This window comes from Melospiza melodia, chromosome 15 (assembly GCF_035770615.1).
Source record: "Melospiza melodia melodia isolate bMelMel2 chromosome 15, bMelMel2.pri, whole genome shotgun sequence".
Lineage (NCBI taxonomy): Eukaryota > Metazoa > Chordata > Aves > Passeriformes > Passerellidae > Melospiza > Melospiza melodia.
In genome coordinates, this window is record NC_086208.1 from 5,319,811 (window position 1) to 5,341,158 (window position 21,348).

Here is a 21,348-nt window from a genome sequence, read left to right on the forward strand (position 1 = left end):
TATGTAAGAATTTTGCATGCAGGCTGTATAGTGTGTATAAATATTTATCTGTCTGGATATATAGTTACTTTTCAATAGGCAGGTCTTTGATACACAGTAGGGTTCTTTCCAAGAAGTGAACTGCTAGGTATATGCTTTCAGTGAGCAGGAAATAAATGTGGATGAATAAAGGCATAACAAACTCCTGTTTTCAAATTCCCAGGGTATCTAATTGTACTGTTTGAGCTACATGTTCTCTATGTAGATTGTCACTGAGACTGATTCTGCAGAGTGCTTGTGAAGGCTCTGACCTATTTTCCTAAGCATTTATCTGGGACAGTGGTTAATGCTGCCAGCTTCCTACCTGCTTCTCTCCCAGAGGTTGCTGCAGTTTACAGAAGTAAGCTGGGCTGTAAAGCAGAGCTCCAGCAGGAATGCACGTGTCACTCAGCCACTCCTGCAGGGCTGACCACAGCCTCTGCCTCAAAGGTGAGGAGAACAGCTAAGGATAGAGGCCATTCCAGCTGTTCCATCATAATTTTCCTGCAAACACAGGTCCCATCTTATCCATTTTAATTAAGCAGTTCCCTTATTGGTGTTTAGATATGTTTCTAGTTGATGAATCAGGAGCTTACAATTTGTTAGACTTTGTCTTTCTTCTATTTGACCTTGGGAATCTGTGGCTCTATTTGTTATCCATTTAAATGGGAAGCAGGCTTTAACATGGAAACATCATACTGCTATACAGATGCTGAGTGGTGAGGTGAGGACTGAATTTCAAAAACTCCTCCCAAAAGATCTTTCATGAGAAGGAAGTTCAGTGACTGGTTGCAGGAGTTCTACATTATATATAAAGAGAAAAGGAGGAGATTCTGATATCTTCTAGTTGTTCAGAAATGACTTCCTCATTTTATCTTTGATACATTCTGCAACCTCAGGAGTAAATTTATCTAATAAGGACCACAGGTTGTTCTATAATTTTTCCCCATTCCTTTCTACCAATGTATAGAAGCTCATTGCTGTGGAAGGAGTATTTGGGGGTTTTCTAATGCATATGTGAATCCAGAGTACCTTAATGTTGGCAGCACGCATTACATTGACTTAAAACCAGTGTGAAGTTAGAAGAGAGCTCATCCATGCTGGTTTTATACTGATGGAATCAGCAAAGTAATTTATGTCAGAAAAGAGCACTGGAGGGCAACTAGGACATCTTTTTGCTCATAGGAAGCCTTGTGGCTTTGTTCAGCTGAGTTTTGAAAACCTCCAGGGAAATTGTACAGCTTCTCAGTACCTCTTCTTAGGCTGAGTCACCTACACTGTGAAATTCTTGATCCAGCAAGAATTCTCCTTGCTGCAGCTCATGTCAATTGCCTCTTGTCCTTCTGCTGTGTGCCTCTGAGAAAAATCTGTTTTCCTCATAGTACCTGCTTCAGTCTTTGACAAACTGCAGGTAGATTCATTTTTTATCTTCTCCAGACTGGAGAAACACAGTTCCTGCAGGGATTCTTGTATGTGGTGTGCTCCAGACCCCTGAGTGCCCTGGAATCACTTTTTTGGCTTGTGCCAGTTTGCTTGTCAGGATCTCTCTCTTGCACACTGTCTCAGGGGCAGCCTTAGGGGCACTGAGTAGGGGGAAATAATCCCTTTCCTTGGTCTGCTGGCTTAATCTTGCCAGTGCAGCCAGGGGTGTAGTCAGCCTTCATCTCCATTGGGGCACGCATCTGACTCACAGCCAACCTGTTCAGCAGAGCCATGGGGGTTTTCCTGCTGAGCCAGCTGGCACCCAGCCCATGCTGTCCCATGGGGCTGTCCTTCCCAGAGTGCAAGACCTGGCTTCACCCTTTTCAAGCTTTCAGGTTGTGTCAGCTCATTCTTCCAGTATGCTGATGTCCATCCAGATGGCCTCCCTGCCTTTTGTCCTGTCCATCACTTCCTCAAGTTTTCTCACTGAAGCTGGTGAGGGTGCATTCTGTTGTCCAGGACAAGAGAGCCATCATTGTACAGTGTATTTCTCACAAGTAACCCCTGAAGAATGTCACTTGGAATTGACTGCTAACAAGACTTAGAATTGCTGACCACTGTTCCTAAAGACTACTTGTCCAGTCAATATTTTATATACCTGTTCCTCCAATTGCAGCTGGTTCAAACCTTCCAAGGATGCTGAGCTAGGCAGAAGTTGTCAAAGACTTTGTTAAAGGTAGAGTAAGCAATGTGCTGCTGCTCTCACCTTCAGAGCTAGTCAACTCATCTTGGAAGGCAGGTGGGTTATATTTTCTGGACCAAGTTAAGGGTGGCCATTCTAGCTGGTTTCAGTCACCATTTTATAGCTCAAAATGATTTCTAGGAGAGTTTGTTCTATAGCATTTCCATGGACTGAGGTAAGGCTGATTGACCCTTAGTTTTCTGCATCCTCTTTCTTCTGCTCTTTGAAGACAGGTGTGGCATTTACCTTTTTCCTTGTGATGGGGACCTTACCAGATTGCTGTGCTTTCTCAAAGATGACAGAGAGCAACCTTGGGATGGCTTTGACCTGGGTTCTCAGTGTCCACTCTGAAGGAACCCATCTGATCCCATCAACTCTTGTATGCGTGCAGTTTGTGTATGCGTGCAGTTTGTGTATGTGGTCCCTACTTTGATGTTCTGCTGCTGTAGGTAGAACAGCTCACCTTCCAGTAGGATTGGAAGCTCAGGAAGCCTGACCTTGAGGTGAAGAAGGCACTGAGAGCATCAGCCCTTTGCATGTCTTGTGTCAGTGAGTTGCCCACAGTATCACTGGTTCTCCCTCTGGTTGCCACTGTACCTGTAAATGCCCTTCTTGTGACTTTTCACATTACTCACCAATTTCAATTCTGAGTTTTGACTTTCCATTCCTGCATGCCTGGGCAATGTTTCTGTAGTGATGTTTCCTCCTGATTACACCCTCCACACGCTTTCATTTTGGTGCACCGTAATCACTTTTAGAGGCGTCGGTATTGTTATGAAGCTTGTTTTGCACTTGTCCTGCTGCACCACTCCCTCCACGTCAGCTCGTGGAGGCATTCTTTGGAGGATATCTCATTTCTCTGGTCCACAATGTAGGGGTTTACTGATGTGAGGAGGAGAATGTTTTATTGTAATTAATAATTGTTCCCTTTTCCTACAGTGGAAAAAGTAGTAGTTTCTATTAATTGAAATATTTTTGTGTGTTTTGGTTAATTTAAAAATATTTCCTCTATTTGTCTTTTCTGTTAGAGAGGGTAAAATTATTTGTTTATTGTGGAAAACTGGTAATATAACAGAAAACCCTTTTCTTCCCCCAGCTGTGGCAAGACAAGCCACAGGAACACACAACCACACACAGTTTGTGTGTTTTATTAGAAGAATCACTCTGTGTTTGGGCTGGCTGAGACTTTCAGGTTCTCTTGAAATTCCAAAGTTCTGTACCTTTGTTTAATCTGTTTATTGGCACAAGGAGAAGTTTGACACAAATGCCAAGCCTGCAGACTCTAAACAGTGTTTATTCAGCTCCAGCTCTTACTAAAATGAAGTTAATCTTTCAGGGTCATAGACATCTTGAAGAAAAGTGAAAAGTAGTGGGTGAGAGGAGGAATGGTGTATTTCTGTTTTCAGCAGAATGTGATGGCGTCATAGCTGTGGAATCTTGGATGGTGACTGACAGGAATGCCTCCAGCAGAGAGCTGAATTCCTTCTCTTGTCATTAGGGCAGAGTGATGTTTTGCAGCACCTGGCATATAATCAAGACCCTGTTTTGTGAGTTAGTTCTGATTAATTTTCAGGCAGAAGTTAAATTACTGGTTTACTTCTTGCTTGGCAGGGCATATCTGTGGAATATCACTTGGAGTTGCTCAGATCATGCAGCAGGGCCATTCCACAATCAGGCTGTTTGTCTGTCTGAAAGGTGACCTTGGATCTTTTGCATTTTATATGACTCTCAGAGCTGTTCTTCCATAAACACCTGAATTCATTTACATTCTCAAATCTTTTCTGGCAGTCACCAGAATACTTGCAGGTCAGGTAGTGAACAGAGAGAAGGTTTCACTAATGATATTAGCTTTAAGCTGTAGGATTAGTGTATTTCTCTTGATTCCTCTTGATCCTTCATATATCCCAGAGGTCCAGCAGTTTCAGTCAGACTGATTATACATGGGAAAAAAAACTTATTTGTTTGTCTGTTTGAAGTAATTTTTCATATCTGGGCTTGTACCATGTCAGAACTTCCCATTTTACATGGTGGAAGGAATAAACTGGCTGTTAAAAACCACAAAATGTGTAACTGTTCTATGTTGTGTGTAATTTCAAACTTGGTGTAAAATATTTGAATAACAAAGGTACTTTGTACACAGTATTCACATGTAAACAGTTCATAAGTTTGGGATTGTATTGTAAAAGATCAGTTGAAAACTGCAAGTGTGTCTTCTAAGGGGGTCTTAACTACTTTTCCTCCTGTTAAGTTTCTTGTTGAAAATTTATACTTTAGTTCCCATCTTGGTGGGAAAACTGCCCATCTGAAATCCCAGGTATTTAGATCAGCTTTTCTTAGAACAGTTCCCAAGAGAGGTTGCAGTACAGTGATCCTGTTATAACTAATGAATGAGACTACCCTGAGCCATTCCTTCAGCAGGGAAGGCAGTGAAACATGGAAAATGAAGTCTGATCATGGAGTTTTTGGCCTTGGAGGAGAATGACATAGGGAAAAAAATGTCCTTCCAGAGCCTCAAACAGTGACAGTCCAGATTTTATCACCTGAATAAAATCTCTGTTCTTCTTATCTGCCAATATAGCCTTCTTTAAGCAGAAATCTTCTTGCACCATCTCTGACCTTCAGGATTCATATGAAGGACATGAGCCAAGGTCACATAGTAGTGAATGAAAAAGCATTTTGAGTATGAAGTATAATGCAGGTAGCAGGAGTTAGTGGAAGAAAGAGGAAAGGAACAACTACTCTTTGCTTGCATACACAAAACTTTCAGTGGCATCAAGTGCTTTGAGCTGCAGTGCTGGGTTTTTTCCTGTCACTCTGTGGAGCTACAATTGTATAAGGTACCAGTGCTAAGAGTGTATATTGAGGGGTTTTATTCTGATCTCCACTTGGTTTCAGGAGATACTGAGTTGATTTCCAGCCTAGAATTGCAGCTTAACTTTCAGATGCTGAGGCAGAACACCTGTTTTGCTTCTCCCAACATTTATAATTGATGCATTTAGTATTTAGCCAGGCATTCCTTACCAGGCACTTTCTATGAAGAATGAGCCCTCTGCTCAAAATCCCTGTGCAAACTGACAGAGGAATATATTGTTCATGTTCTGGGATTTTCTACTAACTCTGGGGACAGACAAATTAGATTTTTAGAATTATTTGGCTTATTGAGATTTCAGAACTGTTTTGAGGTTTAAGTTCTACCTGCAAATACATGCAAAAGCAAACACTGAATGGGCATTCAGGTTTGTATTTGTTTGCACTGTATCTTGAGTATTATTAAGGTGATGCACAGTCTCTGAAAGTGATTCTGTTCCTTGTCTTTGATATGAATCAAAGATGCCTTTTTAACAGTAGAAAAACCTGCATAATGAAAACAAAAGGAAACCCAGTTTTCAAGTACATTTTTTGGTTTCTATGTATAGGTATTTCAGGGATTTGATTGGTTTTCATTGTTCTCTGGGAGCAGTGCTGTTATTTGCTCACATGTGAAGTGAAAAGACACTATTAATGCAACTTCTCTAATGTTATTGTAGTAATGTTGCTAATATTTTCTGTTTCCTTCAAGAGAGGAACATCTTTATTCAGGAACGTTTTTAATATATGGACCAGAAAGTTATATTTTAGATCTGTATGCTATGATTTTGTTTTGAACAGAGCAGTCACCTATTTGTGTTCAAGCACACCTGCAATCCCTGATACCTTTGTTTTGGAAGCCAGAACATCTATATATATAATTTTTCATCTGGGCTTTGGTGTGTCACTGCATCCAATAAACATTTGGATTAACAATTCTCTGACAGGTCTTACCTCTCATCCTTTTCACACCTGCTTTGGGGTTAAGTGCAGAAACAGCTGCTTTGCCTTCTCAACTCATAAAATATTTATTGGGTGCTACTGCTTACACTTTGATAAAGTCTGTCTATTACCTAAACTCCTTCACAGCTATTTGTTTCTAAACGGTCTGGATTTATGATGCCCTTTCTCCAGTGACCTAAGCACAACTCCACCCCTATGTTTTGAAAATCATTATGTGCCATTGACACATGAGAAAATGAAGGTGCATGGAGATGAAGCAGCTTAATTTGTTCTTATTGTTGTCATTAGCACCTTCTGTTTGTCAGGAGAAGAATGCAAATCTGCCAGCCAGGAGCAGGAATGGAATGAAATGTTTGTGAGTTTACAGTAGTTTGCTCTTGGTGCAGGGTGCGAGTGTGTTCTAAAGCACTGGTGTGGATCCAGCTGTGGCTGATGTGTTCCTGTATTGCCACAAGTGCTCAGAGAGGCAGTTCCCAGACCTCTGAAGCACCTAGAATAGCATTGGAGAGGCGTTGTGATGCATGTTGTACTTTTGAACACTCCAAAACTGCTCTTTTTCAGCCACTGAGGTAGCAGGAACAGCAGAGATACTAACTGAGCTTGCTTTGCAGATTTTGCTTTCCATAGGCACAGTGAAATACAATTATGCTTACTAACTTGTATTACGAATTACAAAAAGAACCGTTTTCTGTTACTCTTAATTCTTATAAACCCAAGCACTTTGGTCTGAAATTTTTTTCACCAGCTCACTGTAGAATATATCCATTTTTATGCCTGTGCTAAAAAGATTGCTTTGTTTATGAAAGTACGTCTAAGGAAAAAAATTTCTTAAAAATGTTCTTGTACTGTTTATTCATAAGTATGGGAACTGTTTGATGGAGGAGTCGTGGGAGGATTTGTGCTTTCCATGTGAGAATTCACCTGAATTTTGCCAGCTTATACACCCTAGATCCTCTAAGGAGTGTATTCATACTCAGCCTCTTGCAGGGTTTGCAAGAGCCAAGGACAGTCTTTGAGGCAGACATTTCTTGTGAGTGCCAGGGACTGTCCCAGTCCTTGGCACCAGTGGTGAGAGCCAAGTGACATTTGTTGGTGCTCTGCATCTTTGTCCTGTCAAAGAAGGGGAGAAAAAAACACAGGGAGAAAAAAGTGGATGGTATAAAGACAGGGTGAGGAAGACAAGAACAGAAGATAAAAAATGGAACCATGGAAGCAGGGCAAGACAGGAGTGAGTGGAATGGACACATTGGAACATGGGACAAATGACCAAGGGAGAAACTGTGGGAAGTAGTGAGGAGCAGGGACAGGATGAGGGAGAAGAGCTGGAGGGGCAGGAGGGAGGGAAGAGGTAGAACACACAAAAGGAGCTTGGATACTGAACGGGGGTGGAGGTTTTGTATCTTTTGGATGTCTTCAGCCTTCTGATTCACCAGCTGCTCCATTGGCACAAGGGGGAGTGCAGAGCTGAGCACAGGCAAACAGATTCAGCTGGATCTGGGGGTGTACCTGAAACACACATCATCAACATAATTCTGTATGGGACTTTCAATCAAGATGCAGAATGAAGTACAAGAAATAAAGATTTCTCTTTCTACTTGGTATATTTGATAATGAGAAAATTGGAAAACCCTTCTCTCAAGAGCTGGGAAATGCCAGAGTTGTGCTTAGTCCTGGGGTCTTTATTCAATCCTCTTGTTTTCTGGTACACAGTCACATGGTATTTTTCAATTGCAGATGACCTTGACAATGGTGCTTTACCTTCCAGAGTCTCTGTGGACTTCTTTTGCTGATGGCAGAGTCAGACTGAGAATAGATAACTCATGCCCACAGACTCCCATAACGGTTCATCAGATGTTCAAGGAGAGCCTGGAAAAATATGGATCCCTTAATGCTTTGGCCAGCAAAAAGAATGGAAAATGGGAGAAAATAACTTTTTCGGAATATTACTGCCTCTCTAGGAAAGCAGCCAAGAGCTTCTTGAAGGTAGGTGCAGGAAACAAAACCAATGCCTTTAATCCTTCTGTCTCCTTTAAAAATGCAAAAAACAATTAATAAAAAAACCCAATCCCAAACTCCACAATATATAAGAAGGTTTTTGCATTACTTGAAGATCAGTATTCAATATTCTTTATTGAAATTATAATGATGAAAATGACTTTTGGTCAGAGGTAACACTGCTGTCAGGGAGCCTTGACTGCAAGTGAGGAGATAAAGACTATCTTTAAAACATTCTAAATATAGGGTAATATCAGTACTCATTATGCTCTTGTTCATATTGAAATATTCTGGGTCTTGAGACTTTCTGGGCAGCAGAGTTCATGCAGACAGGAGAAGGCAGTGGAAAATTCACATCCTGTTAATTGCTTATAAATGCCAGATTTGCTATGGATACCAAAACATGCCTTCACATGCCTTGTCAGTACTGTGATAATAAATCAAAAGTGTTCATGGTTTATATTTGTGTGTATGTTTCTCTCCAGTGGGCCTATATTATATAATCTCCTGTATATTATTTTTAAGCTTGGTCTTGAACGATTCCATAGCGTAGCAATCCTTGGATTTAATTCTCCAGAATGGTTCATCTCAGCTGTTGGAGCTGTTTTTGCTGGGTAAGATTTTTTGGGGGGAGTTAATTTTTGAGGGGGATTTGGGTATTTCTATTTTGCTGGTCTGGGAATGTATCAAGTCAGTACTTTGTATCATATCTTGGAAGTTGTGTTGCTACTGATTGACACTTTCAGCAACCTGCTGGAGCCTTACATCCCAAATAGTTCAGACACTCATAAATGGATCCTGTTTGCCATGGGCTTAAGCATGACAGTCACACAGAAGGTGTTGTACAGGATCTTATCAATGGAAGATGTGGGAAATAGATGAGAATCCCAGTTTTATATTAATGATAATTATACAATATTAATGATATCTACAGTAAGATATATTCAAACAGATGAAGTAACATATGAATATTAACTACCCTGATTTAATCTGTTCTGATACCTGTTAATTTGAATTTTATTTCTTAAGCTGTTCTGTACCAATGAAATCCAAATTGGTATCTGTGCACAGCTTGAACAAAAAGAGGACATAAGTGAGGATTTTTTTACCACTTCCTGAGCTAACTCCTGTGTAACCTTAAGTGAGTTAAAACACTGAGTCCCAGCATCTTCTACTGAATTGTTTACTAATTACTTTTTGCAATGAGCATAAATCAGAGATTCGTGTATGTCTGAATATGTGAAACAAACATTAGAGCTGTCCTGCTGTTTGCTTCCACATCTTCATACCCCTTCAGGTTTTATCTGATCTTTGATTATTATTCTCTTTTGATACAATGTGCATGTGTATGTGTGTGTATGCATATAAATGTATGTTCTTATACATATATATTTATATTTACATATATCTATATTTATATATATATATTTTTTAATGCAGAGGAATTGTCACAGGGATATATACAACCAATTCTCCAGAGGCCTGTCACTACATTGCCCATGACAGCAAAACTGATATCATGGTTGTGGAAAATCAGAAACAGCTGGACAAGATAATGCAGGTACAAGGTGGCTGAATGATTACTGAAAAGCCACAATTTTTCATTTCTCAATGCTGTGTTGGTCCCAAATACCATGTACACTCTCTGAATCATGAAACCTTTCTTTGTGAAGTGTGTGTTGCTACTCAGAGATCTGGTATCTGGTGTCAGAGCTCGTGGGTGGCTCTGACCCTCTGCAGTGTCTGTGGCTCCAGCAGAGAACTCACTGGATGGTTCACTGCAGGTTTACCTGGAAAAACCCATTGATCCCATATTTTTACTGTCACCACCTGATTCTCTTTGGAAAAACACAGTCAACCTGAATGGAAGAGATTATGCTGATGCGGGTTTGTAAAGGTCTGTCATTTAAATATTAAGAATGTCAGTGTTCAGGATTTTCTCTTTCCAAGGTATCATCTTCTCCTGCTTGTAATATCAGCCACTAAGGCTCTTGAGTTTACTGCACTTTGGTTAACATGAGACAGAGCTTAGTGAGAAAGCAGGATCCTCCTTAAGTGAACAGTCTCAACTTTGACAGAACTCTTGGGCAGCTGGGCCTGCCTTTCAGCAGCAGTGCCAGATAGAAAGACCAATCTGATGGCAAGGAGACTTGGGAGAGGAGCACAGGAAGCTCTTGAGTAGGGTTTGTCTGTCTGTCAGATGTTGAGGGAAGCCTGTGGATTGATCAAACTTGCACCAAATGGCACCGTTTGCTGAAGCAGGAGGGCCCTCCATGATGGAGCTTTCTGCTAAGACTACATACCTACAAGAGAGAAAATATGCAGGTTTTTTTTCAAATGTATTTAATATAAGTTGTTCATTAATTACTTTGTATTTTGTAGTTGTGTTTTATATGCAATATGGAGGAAGAGAGATTTTTGTAAGTATTCTATAAAAATACACAGTCAGATAAGCCTTCTTGCAGTGTCATTGATACAATACCAGGCTATGCTGTTGTGAACATGGGGAGAGGAATCCAAATGGAACAACTCAAGGGATTTGGTTCATACACATTATATAGAAAAAGAGAGCTCTGGCCAGCACTGGTTTATCCAGCAGAGGGTTTTTTTGAAACTTTTTTTCTGGAACCCAAGACTGAAAGAATAACATCTCAACTGCTATCTTTCTAATAATATGTACATACTGGCTATCATCAAGCCACTGCTTTTGTATTGGCAACATTCAGTTCAAAATGTGATTAATTGAAAGGTGTCTGTGAGGCATGGGGGCTCACAGAATTCAGTGAAATCAATGCTTCCAGTCCATGTAAAGCACATAAAGAGCTGCTGAAAGCAGCAGCCACTGCTGGCTGCCTGTAAGCCTGCAGCTTTATATTTTTATTTATCCTTACAATGTGCATACAGCTTCCTTTGATTTTTTTTTTCCTTAAGGAAGTAGAACTTCTTTTTAGCACATGAACATCACTTTTTGCTGTGGGACTTTATTGGTAATCACATGCTTGGGTCAGCTTCTAGCTTGGCCTGCACTGTTCCTTTTTGTTCCCTTTTCTGCATTATGAGAAAGGATGCTGAGGAGCCATTTCTGGTCTATTTTTCATTTTTTAAACCTTTTGACTGGAACTAGATTTCCTGGAGCAGACGTGTAGTCTGTGTAGACTATGTAGTTCCCTTCCTCCCACCTCTAGTTGAGCTGGTTGGTGATGAGTTTAGGGGAGAATATTTGGAGGTGAAGGGAAATGGGAGGTTTTTGTGCTGTCAACCCATTACAGTTTTGGTAACATTAGAGTGGATAAAAGCCCACACAAGATATGAGTAATAAATAACTTTGTTTTAAAAAATGCAACAGATCTGGAATCGGTTGCCCCACTTGAAGGCCGTGGTGCTTTATAAGGACTCCATTGCAGAGAGACACCCAAATTTGTACACGGTGAGTGAAACTAGAACAGAGGCACAACCAAATAATGCACGGGGTTACACCCATGTGTTACAGTTAATACCTGGCTGTTATTTATTTGATACATTTTTACTGTGATTATCTGCTGTTTAGAAGGCATTGCTGTGCTGCAGCAAAAACATTCAAAAGCTTTATCAGCTTTTTCTGTTCAATTTACCTTTGATACTTCACATTTAAGAAAAGCTCTACCTTACTTTACTGTCTGTCTTGTGTCTTCCTAATTTTTAACTTGATTGAGTTATTAAAACACCTGTAGGTTTTAGGTGGGAATGTGTACTCTCAAATGGTTAAAAAAAAGTTGCCCCCTGGTGCCTGTGAATTCAGTAATTTTTTAAAAAATCCAGTGTTTTAACTGGACTACAGATCAGATTTTAGGCTGAAAAACTTCAGCTGTTGAAAAAATATATTGAAGAGAAATATAATGTATTCAGTATATAAAAATATAATGAACAGTGAACAGCATAGAAATATTTTAAAATACTTGCAGTTTTGATAATCAAATAAGAAAAAAGTTTTCTGTGCTTTTTTTAATGTCATGCATATAACTTAATAATAAACTGTTATTGTTCCAATACTATCCATACTGATATAGAGCATGCCTTGCATCTTGTACAATAAAAATGTTAATACAAAGATGATCTTACTATTTAAAAAGACTTAGTGCTAGCATTTAATTCTTGAACAACTTGCACTTACTGAAATCTAAATGTGTGAGAATTGCTGTATTTTTAAACACTGGTTCAGTGTTCAGGTGTCATGTTGGACATTTTCTCAGAAGAGCAGGGCAGCTGTGAGTGTCTGACAGGTGCCAGAGCTTATGTCATCTAAAGGAAAGATGAGAGCTCAGATCAGCAGAGGCAGAGTGATTGTTGCTGAGGCGTGATGCAGAGCAAACCCCCAGCCCACGCGGCGTTTGATGACAGGGATTTGTGCCGTGTGATGAGCGGTGGCAGGGGCAGAGCTGGCTGAGCAGTGAGTGTTTCCAGAAGGCAAATGCAGAGTCAGGAGTGTGCTGTGACTGTTTCTGTACCTTCCACACATGCTGGAATGCCAACACCATCTGTTGCAGGTGCTGCTCAGTAAACAAAGCCTGTGCAACTGATTCTCAGTGATCAGTGCATTCCACTGTGAGAATACAGTATGCTCAGGAGAGCAGGAAAAACTGCTCAGTGACATACAAACAATTACGTCCTTCACACCACCAGGCTTTCCAGGAGCTTGTGAAATTGATGCAGCCACGTTCTGTGGGGAAGCAATAGAATGTGACAAATCCCTGACTTGCTACAGAGCTGTGCAGTGCCTCTCTTTTCAGAGATGTGGTTTGTTGGAAGGAAGTATAAAACTGATGAATAATTCTTGGGACAGCCTTGCCACCCAAGAAAAGGCAGTTAAAGTGCCACAGATGCTGACTATTGTAATCTTTGTAGCCCAGGGCAATGCCAGATGTCTGAAAGAAGAAATTAACTACCCTCAAGCAGAGGCTCTCCTTTTTTACCTCTGTTTTCTCATCATCCCCATTACTGCTTTGTGGTCCTAGATATAGCTCCAAGAAATTGCTGAAAAATGATTGCATTTAAATTGCATTTAAATATTACACTTCTGTAGCACAGTATGAATCACATGATTGCAATGGGAAACTGACCATTTGGTTATCAATTTTCTTTAAAAATTCTGTGATACTCTAGTTTCCAATTAGCATTGCACGCAATGTTACACTCAACAGCACATTGGGGTGTGCCACAGAAGTATTGGGGAGCAACCCATATAATACAGAGGAGCAGGTTCAGGATTCTTCTAGGCCAATTTGTGTGGTACAAAAGTCCAGTGTCATAAAAGTTTTATCTTACTCTAGAATGAGTCAAATTTGAATGGAAGTTGTGACCAGCATCATCATGTGCTGTTTCCTATAAAAGAGCACATAATTTGGGCAAACATCTAGATCATGATGCTTTTGCAAAGAAGCTTTTGTTCAATTGTTTTATATTTATATTTATATAGTGTACAATGAGTGATAGATGGGCTGTCACAAGTGTACTCTTAAAAATGATGCATCCAGATTCCTTTAAATAATACTCAAAATCATTCTTACAGTGTGAGAATGTAATGGAGTTTTAGCCTCTGTGACTTATCCATAGTATCCACGTTGGAGGAGTAACAATATTACTATTCCTTCTTAGACATTAAAAGATTCATGACAGCACAATAGTCTGTTTGTAATTCACACATTAAGCTCTAAGACAGACTCACCATATTTCTTCCATAGCCAGGGTCTGGGGAAACTTGCCTTGGACATGTGTGCACAACAAGGCACTGAAATGTTCTAACATTTTTGAGACAGGAAAGATGCAGTAGTACCGTGTCAGTTTGTAGGAAGTCATTTGGTATCCTGTATTTTCTGTTCCATGTTCTAGATGGAAGAGTTTCTGGAGCTGGGAGGTGATGTCTCTGACAGTACTTTGGATGACATTATTAACTCCCAAAAGCCCAATCAGTGCTGTGTTCTGATCTACACCTCTGGAACAACGGGGAAGCCAAAAGGAGCCATGCTGAGCCATGACAATGTAGGTACTTTAGGCTCCTGTGGCAGAGGAACAGCAAAGTGTGGGGATATTTATTCCTGTGGTTTGAGATGCCTGGTACATCCTAGAGCCCTGAAATGCTTTTGCTTTTACAGCGTGGATAGGGCACTGCCAAGCAAAGGGCAGTCAGCTGTTTCTGGTAAAGTACAAACAAGGTAAAGAAAGAAATTCCATTCCAACAGCCCTTCACAAAGTTGAACAGTTCTTTATGAATATGAAATTTTTATTCACTGTATTTCTTGTAAGATCTAATGCATGAATTCATAAATATAGTTCACAGATTGCCATAAAGTCTCTCAAGTGAATGTCATAGGTCACCATGAAATGAGCAAATCATACACATCAGCCAGCTACTATAAAAACAGCCTGGTGGACTGCTTTTGCAGATTTTATTAAAACTGGGGTGGATGTGTGAATTTTTTACTTTGGTGATTTTTGTCCTGGATTTGTGTGCAGGTTTCTATGTCTGTCACTGGAGGATAATACAGCTTCAGTGCTCAGTGCTGGTGCTGACAGTAACCCTACCTGTGTTGTTGCAAACAGAAAATTTCCAGTTATAGACAAAAGCAAAGTTGTTTGCTAAAAGGACTTTCCACAGAGGTTTGCTTGGAAAGATATGTGTTTGGTGTCTGAGCAGGAGTGGAAGGTGGTAGGAAGCCTTTCTGAATACATAAAGAATCTGTGCAAAGGGATGGTCTAAGTTGAGGCCTCACCCCTTAAAGCAGAAATTGTTGCAGACATGCACAATGTGGAAACAGCAATTAACCCAAATGTAGGCAGTTAGTGCACTAGTACCTGGAAGCAGAACATAATGAACTTGGGACACAAAAAGACTGATTTGATGTTACAAATCTATGCTCTTTTATATCAAAGGAGTCTGGTGTCATTTCCATGCCAGCTGCCAAACTATTCTTGGCTGCTGATCACAAACAGGCTATTTTTATGTTGACAAACAGTGGAAGGCATGCCATGCCTGTAGCTTTGCTGCTGCCTTCTTTAGTCAGAGATGTTTGCCACCATTCACATGTGCAAAAACAGTGCTGAATCAGTCCTGCATGACCCTCACAGATCTGCTGTGAGTGTGCCTGGGTACTGTGAAGCTTGAAGTAGAAGCAATGAAAACAGACACATCTTAAAGACATCCTGTTCTTCCTACTGTGTGAGTCTCCCATAGCTGCTTGTCCAGTGCTGCCACCTAAACTTGGATGGCCTGGCCTGGCAGCACACTGCTCCTTAAAACCCTCTCTTGAGAATCTCTATTTCCTTAGGCCAAGCCTACATTTGTACCTTCTAATTTTTTACAAAGGAATGTACTATGATAACAGGAATATATGTTGTTTATGTCTGTGCTCTGCCATCTTGAATATTCTCATTTCTGTATCCTGCACTACCCAGTTTAGATTACAGACTTGTCTGAGAAAGAGCTGTTTCTTTTTGTTGCTTGGCATTTTCTGGTTTGCTTTTTTGGTTTTTTTGGGGGGTGTTGTTTATTTTGGTTGCTATTTTTGTGCACATATATCTTCTCCATTGTCTCTCACACCATCACATATATTTGTCTTCCACATCCTATGTTCTGATGATGAAGATATGCATATTTAGCATCCTTGAACTGCATCTTCTGAGATAAAGTGGGAAATAGGAGGAAAGAGGGGGAAACATCATCCAGGTTCACTAAGTCAAGCAACACAACTTCAAAACTGTTCATGTATGTGCTGCCTCTCATGAGAGGGGTGGGTGTGTATGTGTCACTTGGGAACCACTGCAGTGAATATCCCAGAGGCTTCCAGAGGAATAGAGTACAGCTGCTCTCTTCCTCCTGAGTGCTTAGCCAGGGCATGATCAGTACCAGGCAATGATCTTGTGGCTGATTCTAAATTGTCCTTTGAGCTCACTGATCACTGAGTATTTATTGTTCCTTTCCTAACTTGCAGATACAGCACTGGTGGAAGGTGCCAGTTTAATAGAAAACCTGCAAAGATGGAGAGGTGGAAAGGAAGGGACAGGTCAATTTGTTTCTCCTCCATGCAGCCCATGGCTGCCTGGCTGAATGTGTCACTAGGGCTTGGGGAGCTGCTAGTGTTCACAGCCCAGTCAGGCAGCACAAATGCTGTGTTTACTTATGTTATCTGCTCTCTGTATTGCTGCAAAGGTAATCTGGCTTTTGGCAGTGTCCCCAGGGAACTGACAGACTGGTGTGTGGTCAATACTGCAATGTCTTTCTGTGAGCACAGATTTTTCAGTTTCATTAGCATAGCAAGAGGATAACAAGTTCATGTTAAGAGGAAGAAAGGAGAAAAACCCAAACCAAAATCCCGACCATACCTGATGTGTTGTATTATTTATTTAAACAGATAACTTGGACATCAGCCCATTGCAGCAAAGCAGGAGGTATGCAACCTGCAGAGGTCCAGCAGGAGTCTATAGTCAGTTATCTCCCACTCAGCCACATAGCTGCACAGATCTATGACCTGTGGACTGGAATCAAATGGGGAGAGCAAGTTTACTTTGCTGAGCCAGATGCTCTAAAGGTACCTTGTCTTACATTACATCTAATTAAGATTGCACTTCTTTCTCTTAGAAAACATCCCAAGGAGAAAATATGATATTTGAGAAGTTGTAGAGGATAAAGATTGAAAGTCCATTATTGTAAAAGTTATGGAACAATAAAGCTTATTGTATTTGTGACCCAGTGCTCTAGATTCTAATTAAAATATATACTTCATATTCATAAGGTTCTTTTAAGGCAAAAGAAGTATAAGCAGTTTTTGGAGAAAAGGGATGCTGGAGGAACTCACCATGTGTGGTTTTCTCCTTGTGTATGTACCTCCCCCAGTGTGTCAGACACACATCAGTGCATATGGGTGACTGAAGGGAGCTCAGCCAGCCCTTTTTTATCTTCTACATATTTAGTGATATTCTACAAAATGAAACATTCAGGTTTTACTTCACCAAAACTCCTTCTCTCTGGTGTGTGCCTTTTGTTGAAATTATTTCATTATTATAACAGGGCAGCTTGATCAATACACTAAAAGAAGTGCAGCCAACATCTCACATGGGAGTTCCCCGAGTATGGGAGAAAATCATGGAGAAGTTAAAGGATGCTTCTGCTCAGTCAGGATTTCTGAAGAAGAAAATGCTTTCCTGGGCTATGTCACTTAGCTTGGAGAGGAACCTGAATGGCTCAAACAGGTGTGTAGTACAATGAGTGAGATTTCCAGCAACCTGAAAGTAGCAATTTGCTTGTTATAAACCATGAAGCCTCAGTGAGACTCTTTGTACAAGTGGGTAAAGTCTGGCTTGGCAACACAGCAAATATGGTGCAGGGGGGAGGGTGTAGTTATCAATTGTTATTGATATTAATTTTTTCACAATGAAGTGGGGGAAATTTCTTATGCAGAATGGTATTCCAAAATATCATTCCATGATATTCCTTTGCTCATCTTATCATTCAGTTTCTCAGATAGATTTTGCAAATTTCAGATTTCAATGGTGTAGGTTGTCAGAGACACATTTAACTGATGAAAAAACACGTATACAAGAGCTGTGTTGTATAAAATACGTTTTTACAGATTCTTTATGTATTTGTTGAATTCAGATACCTAAAGAGTTGAAGGTAGGAAAGCTCCAAAGGTAGGAGAAACACCAAATAAATGAAAGGAGGATGAATGTGTCACCTTACTTATGTTCTAACTTCTGTCAACACCCAAAATCAAATGACAAATACATGTCCAAACAAAATCTATGCCTGATTGTGTTTTGAAAACTTCCTAGGTTCTCTGACTTGTGTATTTTGTACTCAGCAGCGATCTAAAGCAGCTCTGGACAAGATTAGCAGACTACTTAGTGCTTGCAAAAATCCGCAGTGCACTGGGGCTCTCCTCCTGTCAGAAGCACTTTTCTGGTGCTGCTCCTCTCAATACAGAAACACTGTATTTCTTCTTGGGTCTGAACATCACCCTGTATGAGGCCTATGGGATGAGTGAGACCACAGGCCCACATTGCCTGTCTGGGCCTTACATTTACAGGCAGCACAGGTAATTTTGCTTTTATTACTATTTTTTAATATTATCTGTTTCATTTTTATCTATTAAAAAATATTTATTAAGGTCAGCAAAGATACTGCAGCTTATTTTATTTTCCAAGGGCATTGCCACTCTGTTGTGACTTTGGGAGTCAGAATAATTTCCAGGTCAGAATTTGAGCAGGTTGACTCAATAGCACAGTGCCAGGAGCACTGAAACTGAGTTGCAGCATTATAGCCAAACACAGTGACTACATCTGACATAAACCCTAGCCCTTGCCCAAGGGAGAAATGCAAGACCTCAAAACCAAAAGTGCTTTTATGCCTGCAGATAGAGGGGGGGAAAGCAGCAAGCACAGGCCAAGACAGACTGCCAGAAAGTGCTCAGACACCCTGACAAATCTGCCCTAATGAAGGAGTATTCCCTGGCTGTTGGACAGTTACAGCATGGTGATAATTGCAGTCACAGATACTTTGGCAGTTTCAGGCCAGCTTATCAGTATTATGTTTGATGTTTCTGTGATCCTTGTGGGGTTTTTCTGCTCTTCTCTGGTAGCTGTGGTAAACCAGCACCTGGATGCAGAGTGAAACTGGTGGACAAAGATTCAGAAGGCAATGGAGAAATCTGTTTCTGGGGAAGGACTGTTTTCATGGGTTATTTAAATATGGAAGACAGAACAAAAGAAGCCTTTGATGAGGAGGGGTGGCTGCATTCTGGAGATTTAGGAAAGCTAGACAAGGATGGCTTTCTCTATGTCACTGGAAGAATTAAAGGTAATAGGCAAAATCTTGCTCTCTGTTTATGGTAAATGTTCAGCACGATTCAGTCATCTCTCAGTTGTAGTCTATCTAATGAAGTGTCTTTCCTCTAATACCAGCAGCACTGCCCTAACAGGAAGGTAAAATAAACTTTCCTATGAGAAAACCACAGTGTGCTCTGTGTTCAGGGAAGGTTCCCTCTAGTCTGTAGTAGGTGGACATGATTCAGTTCCTACAACCAGGCTTTTCATCTCCCACTCCTTTACTCACTATTAATTCCAATTAGCAATATAAACTACTAACACAGGTTTAATGTGTTGTGTTTGATTTGAATGATATCATTAAGCTGTCCAGTCTCCCTCTGAATCTTGCCAGTGTCTTAATTGCACATTAGAATGTTTAGGGGGAAGGAGAGGCACCCTCTGCTACTGAGAAATTGGTGCTGTAGGTCAGAGGTTGGTTCCTCTGGGGTCTTAGGTTAAGTGTTTGCAGAGACCAGAGCTGAAGCTGGAGAGCAGAAGGGAAAGCTCCAGCTGAAGCCATGCACTGAGGTGTTACTACAGGGTTACTACAGACACTGGCTGAAGGCTCATGAGACTGGGACTAGTCACTGCTGACTTGGAGGCTTTCTCCATAATACCTATTCAGACAGTGGGATGGGTCACAGGCAAGATGTAACTGAGCAGGATTTAAGAATTGAGTAAATATCATCTCAGAACTTCAGATGAATCACTAGGGAGATAAAACAGATGAGTGAATTTGTCACAGGTGCCATCATGTCCTGCTAGGAATCAGGACTGAAGTTGGTAGCATTAATAGCCTGCACCAAATGCAGCTGTCTTGATTTTAACTTTTCTTGTCTGACTAATTTTCCTTTAGCACAGCAGTCACAACCCCTTGTCTCAATTCATAACATTTGTGTTTCTCTTATATCTGTCTGGATTGCTGAACTAATAGCAGTTACTCTAAATGACAGGATAGGTAGACAATCTGAGATAAAATAACTGTATGTCCAGTTTCATTGAAGTTTTAAATCCAAGTCCAAATAAGGACAATAAAAAACTAAGGGCCAGAGAGATTGGTAGAGGATCTGAGACAAAGACAAGGCTATTACAAAAGGAGGGTGGAATGAAAGGAAAAGTTAGACTTATAAAAGTGTGTCTCTGTTATTTGTTGAAGCATGTTCTGAACTGCTGCAAAAACAATTATTTGAGCACAATTGGAAGTCACCAATATAACAAAAGCAAAGAATTGCTATTTACTTAGAGAATACTCAAGTTTGTAATAATTTCATGGAATATATATATTACACTTCAGAACAAATGTTGCTTTTATCAAACCTTCCTCCAGTAGTAACTTCTTTTTGTCTGACCCCTCTTGGTGGATTCAAGAATTGGTTTTAATCATGATAACAATGAACTTGCTTTCTGGTGAGATAGCAATAATAGAATAGTGGGTGAATCCTATGCTAATTTGGAAGAGAATCCTATGCTAATTTCTCTCAAAGAAAAATTCCAGTTATGTAACAGTCTCTTGAGAATAAGCTGTTACTGGATAATGTAAAAAATATCTGGAGCAAATATACTGAGGGACAGCTGAGAACTTGAGCACACATTTGAAAAATAGTAGCATTTTTGTTTTGAAGCTAATTAATAGGATTTGTGGTATTTGAAAATTATTGTCTTGGAAAAAAGATCTCGTATTTTTTATGTCAGAATAAGAAGAGCAGGTTGAGCCAGACATCAGCCTGATCTCTGGAATTTATTTGAATGCAACTAATAGCCTTTCTTTTTTTACCTAGATTTAATTATTACAGCTGGAGGTGAAAACGTGCCTCCAATTCCAATTGAAGATGCTGTTAAAAAAGAACTTCCAATTGTTAGTAATGCTATGGTGATTGGAGATAAGAAGAAGTTTTTGTCTATGTTCCTGACCCTAAAGGTAAACCAGTTTTAATGTTGCCTTCAGTGAAGTTATACACCTGCACCTAACAAAAGAATAATAATTTTGAACCATTTGTTAAAAGACCTAAAATTAGATAGGAAGATATTAGCAGGGGGAAAAAATATGTATCAACTACAGACAAATCCTGCTGGGTGTAAACCTAGAGTTACCTGCTCTGCTAAACATCCACATATTTACTGCTGTTTCTCCTACACGTACAATAAGAGCTATTTTCTATTTAAATGCAAATTTTTATATAAGAAATGCTGGAAGATTGAGAAGCCTTTGTAACAGAACACAACAATAGTTTTTATGCTTACACATGAGCAAAACCAAGAAATGTTTCTGTTACGGGCAAACTCAGAAACCTTCCAACAGAAACATTTCTCTACAATTTGTTATTTTTATAGCACAAGAATGATGACCATGGAACAAAATAATTAATAGCCTTGCTGTGGTATAAGCTTCAATAGAGAAATCACTGTTCTCCTGAAACATTTGCACTTCAGTTCTGTGAACATACCTAGTGAATGCCATTTAGGTGTTTTGAAGTTGTTTACCTCTATGACTGATACTCTCTATCTTCAGGTACAATAGAAATACT

At 40.1% G+C, this 21,348-nt stretch overlaps 1 protein-coding gene across 8 annotated transcripts in view; it reads left to right on the forward strand.

Moving 5' to 3' along the window:
• LOC134425172 (calcium and integrin-binding family member 2-like) overlaps positions 1 to 21,348 on the forward strand; it is an 89,856-nt gene that overhangs the window by 15,661 nt on the left and 52,847 nt on the right. For 5 of the 8 annotated variants that reach the window (XR_010029612.1, XM_063169497.1, XM_063169494.1 and 2 more), the window contains 10 exons: positions 7,758 to 7,975; positions 8,513 to 8,601; positions 9,428 to 9,548; positions 11,334 to 11,414; positions 13,853 to 14,002; positions 16,372 to 16,548; positions 17,028 to 17,209; positions 17,821 to 18,054; positions 18,598 to 18,815; positions 20,602 to 20,741. Coding sequence is in view for 7 of the 8 variants with exons in the window: in XM_063169494.1 (XP_063025564.1) it covers positions 7,758 to 7,975; positions 8,513 to 8,601; positions 9,428 to 9,548; positions 11,334 to 11,414; positions 13,853 to 14,002; positions 16,372 to 16,548; positions 17,028 to 17,209; positions 17,821 to 18,054; positions 18,598 to 18,815; positions 20,602 to 20,741 (1,610 nt within the window). In the remaining variant the exon portion in view is untranslated. Of the gene's footprint in view, positions 1 to 7,757; positions 7,976 to 8,512; positions 8,602 to 9,427; positions 9,549 to 11,333; positions 11,415 to 13,852; positions 14,003 to 15,043; positions 15,180 to 16,371; positions 16,549 to 17,027; positions 17,210 to 17,820; positions 18,055 to 18,597; positions 18,816 to 20,601; positions 20,742 to 21,348 lie in introns of those variants that run through there. The other 3 variants (XM_063169495.1, XM_063169499.1, XM_063169500.1) reach the window with 2 other exon arrangements.